The 9,690-nt window shown below is 40.6% G+C and overlaps 1 protein-coding gene across 1 annotated transcript in view; it reads left to right on the forward strand.

Moving 5' to 3' along the window:
- The window catches only part of Plcb1 (phospholipase C beta 1), a 784,962-nt gene that overhangs the window by 656,063 nt on the left and 119,209 nt on the right, over positions 1–9,690 (forward strand). The window contains exon 26 of the mRNA XM_023718574.1: positions 3,374–3,593. Coding sequence (XP_023574342.1) covers positions 3,374–3,593 — 220 coding nt within the window. The remainder of the gene's footprint in view (positions 1–3,373; positions 3,594–9,690) is intronic.

Here is a 9,690-nt window from a genome sequence, read left to right on the forward strand (position 1 = left end):
ATGAGTAAAATTCACACACCTAATGCTGAGAAAAAGAAGCTGACTCTTTAACTATATTAAAGAGCATGATTTCACCTGCATATAGTAGTGCACAGCAAGGCAAAATTAATTTATGCGTTAGAAATCCAGATTTAAACCCCAGGTGGACTGTGCCAGCCATTGAGACTGGATGTGGTGGAGCACGCCTGTAATCCTAGCAGTGGGGAGGCTGAGACAGGAGGATCGACAAGAGTCTGAGCTGTGTAGGAAGACCATGTACCAAATAAATAAATAAATAAATAAGTAACCAAATAAACAAATAACACAAAAGGCCAGATTTGACTTATCTCTGCCGTATGGAGGGGTAACCAAAAGGCAAGCATGGGGAGCGTTCCAGTTTTTTCACCTCAGTGATGGTTATTGGAACACGATAACTTCTTGAAATTTCATAGGGCTGTAAAATTTAAATCATAATTTATGCTTTATGTACTTTTATGTAAGCATTTTTTATCAAAATCTCATGACATATATAAATAATAGAAATTTTTTTTGAGGAGCATATTAAAAGAAAACAAAAATGATTTAGAGACTTCATTTCCTGGGAGACTATGAAACTGGTTTTTCTTTTTTACTTTTTATAAAAGTAAATGAATAAGACAAAATTTCATGACAAGTTAATAAGAGAATAAATAACTAATACACCGGTATTGTTATCTTCCAAGTAGCTACTCAGTGTAGGAGACATAAATCAACAAGGTTCTTACGAAAAGGAACAGATAACAACACAAAACTGCACAGATAGGACCCAGTGGTCTGTGCCAACACATTAGCTGTGATTACCTCTGGCTGGTTTGTGAGTGATATTTACATCTTTTCATAAATGTACATAATGTTTTCTTAAAGAATACTCTAAGGACCAGCCATTCATATGTTCACTTCATTTATGTATGTATTTATTTGTGGTGGCGAGAATCGAACTCGGAACTTTGCACCTGCCAGGCAAGTGCTTATGCTGCTGAGCTATATCCCCGGCCATGTGTTGACTTTAAAAACTAGTACATGGGCTGGTGAGATAGCTTAGTGGTCTAAAGCGCCTGCATAGGCAAGCTTAGGCAGACGCAGGGGACTGCGGTTCAGTCGCCAGCACCATATGCTGCGCCAGCCCCTCTCTCAGGAGGCTGAGCTAGCCAAAAAAATAAATAAATAAAATAAAAATAAAATAAAAACTAGTATTTTTGGTGAACTTTTAAAATCATAGGCTGCAACATCAGGAATCCAACCTTTGGTTTGCTGCAATCTATGTTTAAAAAATAGGAATCAGTTGTTAAAAATTCGGCAACTCTTCGGGTTTGTGAATCCTTACCTTAATGTATTAACTTTTTGTACAACTTTACTGAGTCCATTTGGGCCTGAGGGAAACCATTGAGTAATATACTTGGTTCTTTCTGTGACTTCTTTCTTTAAAAAAAGAGGCAATGTCAAGAGAATAGACACATTATAGGGGAAGGAGGCCTATTTCAGTTGCTTATAGACCTTAGCATTTAGGAGCATAAATTATTATTCTGATTTTCATGTTTATTCACATCATCTTCTATTCAGTTCTGTTTTTATTCATGGCATATACTATTTTTGAATTTCTTGACAGTTGTAAATATTTATGGGAATTTTTTTTTCATTCCCAGAAGCAGAAAGTTCAGATCAAAGGATAGAAATATGCGAACACTGACTTAATTTAGGTCCAAATAAATGATAATTCACTGAAATTAAGGCATCAGTTGGCAGGCACCCCGCTGTTCCTGTACTGCTGGAAGAAAAATGCTGAGACAGCGTGATACCCCAGGGGTGGCCATAAGGCGTGTCTTGATTTCAGAAATGTGAACATACTTTTAAAATGCATACTCCAGCACTGATGAAGTACGACAGGGAAACACAGCGTGTCTCCAAGTCAGGCTGGCATAGTAAACATGTTCTAAAATACTGGAAACAATTCTGTGTAGTCACGTAAGCGTCCACTAACTCTGCTGGTGCTTTTGTGCAGATCAGAGTAAGGATCTTCCTCCAGTTACCTTGTTACCTACCACACAGGCTTGAGATAAACGCACAAGCCTGTGCTGGCTGAACCATGAACAGGGCCCTTAGAGATGCCACTGTGGAGGCCCCAGGGCAGAACTGTGAAACACTCCCCATAAGTTCCCTTGTAGGCTGAAGTAAATGACAAAAACTGTGTAGGCCCTAACCTGCCCTGCCACAAGTTTTACTTTGACATCTCTCCTCCTGCCTTATACAGCTGAGATAAGAGGTTTCCCACCACACTGGAAAGCCTAAGTACCACCTTGAATCCCTTTGTTTTTGGCCCTCTACCATAATTGGAATTTATCCACAATTACCTATGGATGGATTTAGGCAAAGTCCCTGGGTAGTATTTCTCTTTTTGGAGAAATGGACCATGAACTTTCTACCTTGTTTTCTGCCTCTGGTAATGGTGACTGCATCCTGGCTCAAATGCTGTTACCAGAGGTTCCTTTAGGAAGGCTAAGATGACTGGGCTGAATTCCATAGTGATTTGTCCAATATTGTATATTTATATCTGTTAATCTGAGGAACAGATTTGATGATAAAAATACATAATATAACAACCATTGTTAATTTGTTATTCTTGATTTCAAAATCTGTAACGTGTATGCTGTATTGTTCTGCTTCTGTCTTTGTTTATGCTATTTGTTCTTGTTTTTGTTTTTATTCTTCAAAATGAAATAAAATTAAATTTAAAAAAGTGAAAAAAAAATAAGTTCCCTTGTATCATCCTCCTCACAACCCAGCAATGTAGTGGGTTATGATTCTTACAGCCGCCAGTGCTGTGGGTGCTAGGCTGACAAGTCACAGCACTCCGTTCCCTGCCACACTGCCCTCAGCTGAGAAAAGCCCCATCTAGCTGTGCCGCCTCCTGGTAGTTGTCCCAAATTTGTAAGACGCTGACCTTCTTGCCTCATAAGGAGACCAACCTGGCACTAGGCAGAAGCCAGGCGCCAGCTGAGCTATACCTGCCCCAGCTGCTGCCCCTGTCCTGTCTGCCTCCCTTTTCCCCTGACCCTGAGAGCTCTTCAGTAAATCACCTAATCCCCATCTTGGGCTCAAAAACTTTGACTTAAAGAAAAAAGAAAAGACAAATGAAGAAACTGAGTGTTTGAGAAACTTGGTAGCTCAATCATAAAGTCAGCAAATGGTAGAATCAGGCAAAATCCCAAATACATGTGACACGAAAGCTCTTCCTTGGAGCTGCAGGTGGCCGTGTCACATAAGTGTGGCTCTCCAACACTGGCTGCTCCTCCTGCTCCTCCTTCCCTCTGATGTCTGTTTTTTTGCCTTCCTTGGCTCTTATGCTCGTTTGTTACAGAAGTGGAAGCACAGACCATTGAGGAGCTGAAGCAACAGAAATCATTTGTGAAACTTCAAAAGAAGCACTACAAGGAAATGAAAGACCTGGTTAAGAGACACCACAAGAAAACCACCGACCTGATCAAAGAACACACTACAAAGTACAATGAGATTCAGAATGACTACTTGAGACGGAGGGCAGCCTTGGAGAAGACTGCCAAAAAAGACAGCAAGAAAAAGTGAGTTGAATGAATGTTTGTTTTATAGTACAATGGCAGGGCATCCTCTCCCTAGATTATGGGACTTAAATCTGTGTTGCTGGTCCCATAGCACCACAGGAAAGAAAACCACCCCACTCGCCACGTTCTGTGGTTCGGAAGGCATTCATCTCATTGTGTTTGTTAGCTGAATTTCTTTATTTGACCAATTTCTGAGAGCAGATGCCCAGGAAGTCCTGGCTGAGCCATGGCCCAGAGCCCTGACACCAGGTGGCTGACTTCTCAAATTATAACTGTCAACTTGGCTGGTCTAAACTATTGTTCATGCACCTAAAGCCCAATTGAAGAGGCAACTTGTCATAGGTAGAAGAGAAGTGCCAGTTTTCTTCTGCTTCCCTAGCTGGAACCCACAGAGCCCTGCAAGGTGACCCCTGTGTCTGAGGGAGAGCAGCAGCCTCCACACATTCAACTGATATTTATAGAATGCCTATCGTGCCCAGGGCTATAGAGATGGACAGAACCTACATGGTTTCACTCTCAGATAGCTAAGATAGTGATGTGGGAGAGAGGAATAAGAAACAAATACAGGGGCTGGGGAGATGGCTCAGTAGAATAAGTGCTTGCCTGGCAAGCGCAAGGGCCTGAGTTCAATCTCCAGTTCTAAAAAAAAAAAAAAAAAAAGTAGCATCACTGTACACCGTGGTGAAGATGTCAAAGAAAAGAATAAGGCTACTGGGTTGGCAAAGTGGATGAAAACTGAGAAAACCACAGAATGAAGTTGGTGGGAGAATCAAACCACTATTACGTTAGAATAAGAGCAAGGGACAGACAGTTTGGAAATTGATGTAAGGGCAACAACCACTGCAGAAAATTAAAGTTTCAGTGGAATTTATGTCTCACACTGTCCAAAAATTGGTGACTCTAGTTGCTATGTGGAGGTAGGACCTTGCACTGGGGTTCTCCCATGGACATGAGAGTCACTGGCAGGGGGGGCGTGAGCTGCAGGCTGTGATCCAGCAGGCCCTGAGTGGGGCCTGAGCTGATGCCAGGATGCTGATGGTGCTGATCTGCAGGCCCCATCGAGTGAGTGAAGTTAAGAACGCACACTGGAGCGGGGGGCCAGCTGGGGAGTTCATCTTCAGGCCAGCAAAGCCACGATGAAGACGCTGGTGGTAGACACAGAGGGACGAAGGAGGATTTTTGATTTTGAAAGAAGCCAAGCACATGGGGCTTAAAACCTGGAAAAGGGGGGAATTGGCTTGTGCAGCTCTCTAGGTCCCGGGAGTCCTCGTGGAGAATGAAACATGTGCTCTTGCCCCAGGCCTCATTTGTTGGTGATACTGTGTTATCTGCACGAGCCTGGCCTGAGAGATCACGCGAGAGCTTGCTGGCTGCATGCAGGCACCTGAGTCTCCACCCAGGACAGAGCCTGAGTATTTGAGTTTCCAACATGCTCTCAGAGGTTTGGTCCATAGATTTCCCACTGATAGGCCCAAGTGTGAGGTGTGTCAGGGACCACCCAGAAATTGAAAGGGGACACAAAAGCCTTCTCAGCTCCAGTTCCTGTCTGCCTCGTCAGCCTCATGTGCTCCATGGCAACCTGTAGCCCCTACCTAGATTCTGTGGAGATGGAATAGGAGAGTAAGGATTCCTCAGGTTCATAGCCTGTTTCTCAGTAGTAAATCTCTCACATAAAGAGTGCATGCCCTACCTCTCGACCTAAAATATGAAAATCTCAGTTTTCTGACTGACTGAATTTCAGAATACCCCTTGCTCTCAAAATTCCACATTGGGCTGCTCATCTATGCTTCTCCTTGAGCTATGTAGATGCAAGGCCTGCTTGATGCCACTGGGTTCCTCTTCTGTCATTCCTGGTATGTTGAGTGTTAAGGCAGTGTCAGGCTTATGTGCAGGATCTGTTTTTTGGGGTTCATGAGCAAAGTAACCCAAACTGGATGCCTTACTGCAGCAAAAATTACAGCCTCACAATTCCGGTGGCAAGGAGTCTCAGATTAAGTTGTCAGCAGGGGTCCTGCTCTGAAAGGTTGGGTGTGGAATCTTGCCTTATCCTTCTAGCTCTTCGTGGTTAGGTCACTGGCCATCTCTAGCATACTGTGACCCACAGACCCATCCTCTGGCCTTGCCTTCCAGGAGCGCTCCTCTGTGGAGGCTTCCTTCTTCACACTGTCTCTTCTTCTGATGGTACCAGTCCTTGGAGGAGAGTGCATCTTACTCCAATGACCTCATCATACCTGTTACATTTACAACCACTCGATTTCCAAATAAGGCAGTAAGCCGAGGCCAAGAGAAGGACTGACCCTCAAGGGAACACTACCCATTCCAGAGCACTGAGCACATCTTCACACAGCATGGCGATCTTGGGTTCAGGCATCATCCACACTGGACAGGCAGTACCTGAAGCTCAGGAAAGCTGTCCCTCAGCCTGGCACTAAAGCTACACACAGGGTCCCCTTAGAGTGGCATCATATTCTGGGCCCCTCCAGTGTCCTCTGGTGCAATATGCATGGAACTTAAATCTCTGGAGACACGTGACAGCTTACTGGAAGGGGCCCTTGTAATTCTATAAAGGACTTAGAATCTGTAATTGCCTCTCTGAGTATCTTTATACTATGAATGATTGCTTGAAATAACAAGGCCCAAATGGATTTATTCAGCAATGTCTAAATGTTATGAGATTATTCTTCTAGGTTTAGATCACTAGATTTTTTTTTTTTTTGAACATCGTTAGTGGGCTTATACTATGACCTTGTTGACAGAGAATATTTTGCAGCATGACGCTCTGCAATCAACATGGCTAATTTTTTAAAAAATATTTTCTTAAAAATTAAATATTAGGGAAATGAAAATAATATGCAATTGCTTTAAGCTTTCATTTTTGTCCTTCCTTGAAGTCCTGTTAGCTAAACATCAATATTAGTTTTTAATTTATTTCTTGAACACTAAGAAAATTGTAGGAATTATTCTAAAATTTTAACAAATATCCACTCACACCATTTACAAAGTATAATGTTATCTGTGGCATGAAAAAAAATGTGCAAATTAGAAGGATTATTTTTTTAAAAGTATTCTTTACTTCTATTTCAATGTATATTTGGTGTTTTAATGAAACACATGTAAAAAATGAAAAAAGCTTCTAAATCACTTAAAATAAACTCTCTGCTGTAGCTGCAGTATACAAATTACTCTTATCAGGTATTCTGATTTTTCATATGTTGACTAACAAGTGGACAAAATAGAGTCAAAGATAATCCAGTGATTTTCATGGCTCTGGGAAATGATGTTTAGAGTTAACTATGCAATTATTCTGAGCTGTTTTAGAAATACTGTCATTGACTTTCTCATTGAAGTGTCTCTGGAGAGACTGGCTCAGCATAACTGCTATAGAGCAAGAGTTCTATGCTGTCACTGAGCATTTGACAGATCAACCTGACACCATGCAAGAATGGCCAGCCACTTCCGTTCCTGTCCTCACTGATTCATCTGATTTTGATGCCAGGTGCAGAGAGAGAGGGAAGGCGTGTTTTCAGTTCATATTATGATATATGATGTAACATGTGGCTCAATTGAAAGCACAGTCTCAATGCAGTACTTGAGTTTTAAAAGGCAACAAAATTATCATTCCCTAGAGCTGAGGCAGACTTAAAATCCATCTAGTGAAATCTGTCACTTCTTCAAGGAGGATGCCAAAAGCTAAAGCATTAATATTCACCTGTCATATGAAGCCACGTAGGCAAAGGTTGAGCTAAGACATCTCCTAGTATCCATTTCTTCATTCACTTATTTATACGCTTATGTAACATGGCCTGCAAACTTCCAGTGCAGAATCAAAGTAACATCATAGAAATCAGTTATGGAAAAATCCTGTGAATATATAAATCCACACACCCATCCAGACAAGCACACACAAGCTGCCCTTCTGGCCACCTTTACCTGCTCCAATATAAAAGCGTTAGCCACATGTGGCTCTTGAACCCTTGAAATGTGGCTCATCTTGCCAAGGATGTCACCCAGTGGCTCCATCCGCAGCAAGAATGATAATGAAACTGTAGACCCTCAAAAGGGTAATAAAATACACAGCAAATTTCTAGAGTAGAGTAGCTCTTATGTTTCTAAGGACTTTGTTTTAATTACATGTTGAAGTGATACTAGTTTAGATGACTTGCTTAAAGAAAATATGTTGTTCAAACTTATTTCTTTCACTTTTTTCTTTTTAAAATGGCTACTAAAAGTCCTAAATTACATACATGGAAAACCCCCACAAAAATAGCTCACATTGTATTTCTACTGGGGAGCACCAAGCATTTAAAATCATTTCTGTCTTTGGATGTTGAATTAACTTCCTAGTCTCTGAGAAAAAGAAATATTGGTCAGATAATTGTCCTTATCTGATGAAAGGAAACATTCTTGGACATCCAGGATAGACGAATGTTTTCCTGGTACTAAATTACCAAAGACTGTATTTCATGGATCTTATAAAAATAACATTAGAGACTAATGCTTCAATCCTATTTTTATGGAAGATGCAGAGATATTGTTTATGTGTATTTTTAAAAATCCCATCTCTCCAAAACCAAAAAAAGTGCCTGGAGTACCTGGGATCTTAAGATCCCTGGGAGGAAGCAGTACCACCTGAGTTGTAGTTATCTCTCTCTCTCAACTCTTTTAATTCACAACAAAATCTGAAAATAACCCAAAATAGTGAGGAGTACTAATTAGATCATTTATTTTTTACATCAATTATCATGGACTCAACTGAACTTTTCACATAAATTGGACAGTTTCTGTCCTGGCATAGCACCCAGTAATATGGTCCTGTTATGTTATGTTATGTTACGTTGTGTTGTGTTGTGTTGTGTTGTGTTATGTTATGTTATGTTATGTTGTGTTATGTTGTGTTATGTTGTGTTATGTTGTGTTATGTTATGTTATGTTATGTTATGTTGTGTTGTGTTGTGTTGTGTTATGTTTTACTGGGAATGGAACTCAGGTCATCATGCCTGCCAGGCAGGTGCTATGCCCTGAGTTGCCTCCTTACAGTGACGCTATTCTTTTTTTTTCTGCCTATGATTTATTTAGAATAATACACAACTTTTTAAGAGGTATACAGAAATCTCCTATATTCTCCAAGAGTTGGTAACGCACTAGACAATGTCACTATTGATTCTTTCAACTTAGAACTTAGATAGTTGTAGAGGCAAATGAAAAAAAAATTAGAGCAAAAGATGAAGTGTCTAGGGGTGGGGAGATAGCTCAGTAATCTAAGCACCTTTCTAGCAAGCTCAAGGACCCAGGTTTGATACCCGGTAGGACATGTGGTGCAGGCTCCATGCTAAGATGGCACCAGAAACAGCTCTGGGGAGGTTGAGATAGGAGGCTTACTATAAGTCTAACAGTGGCCCTATTCTTAATCGACATGGTTTGTCCTAAGGTTGTTTGTCTTAGAGCAGGTAAAATACAGCACCCACTGTTGTGTTCCTGGGCAGTTTCCTAATAAGCCAAAAGACCCTCCATGACACTGGAGTTAGAGCTAAAAATGGAATGATGTATACCACATTCAAAATAATAATAAGATAAACTTAGAGAATCCACACTAGGCCTTTTTTTTAAAGAAACTATCTCAGAATTTATTTTTATTTATTGATATTTTAGTAGAACAGTTTCAATAATTAACACATTGCATACATTCTTCCTAGTGGTTAATTGCTGTACAAGATGTGGACATGATATCTTATTTACAAACACCATTAGAACAAATCCCTCTATTCATTAAGAGAATGTAACTATATATCTAGGCTAACCACTTTGAATACACAGATACAAAATGGACATTCATCTGTATCCTCTTTTTTTTGTTAAGTTCTGTTATTTGAATATTATAGGTGAGTAAACTCAGCAAAATATTCTACAAGAGTCCAGTAGCCTGTAATAGTATTGGGTCTTCTACTTGACTGACAAGGTCAGAAATTGTTGACCTGAGTCCCCTACAGCTCAACATAACAGCCTGGCTTTACTTCTTATATTTCGTTTTTATACTTTTCTGCTGGATAGTTAAGACCAAAGTAAAGCAGGACCTATGCAACAAGAGTTGTAGCTTTTG

The sequence above is a fragment of the Octodon degus genome, unplaced genomic scaffold (genome assembly GCF_000260255.1).
Source record: "Octodon degus isolate 3935 unplaced genomic scaffold, OctDeg1.0 scaffold00060, whole genome shotgun sequence".
Classification (NCBI taxonomy): domain Eukaryota; kingdom Metazoa; phylum Chordata; class Mammalia; order Rodentia; family Octodontidae; genus Octodon; species Octodon degus.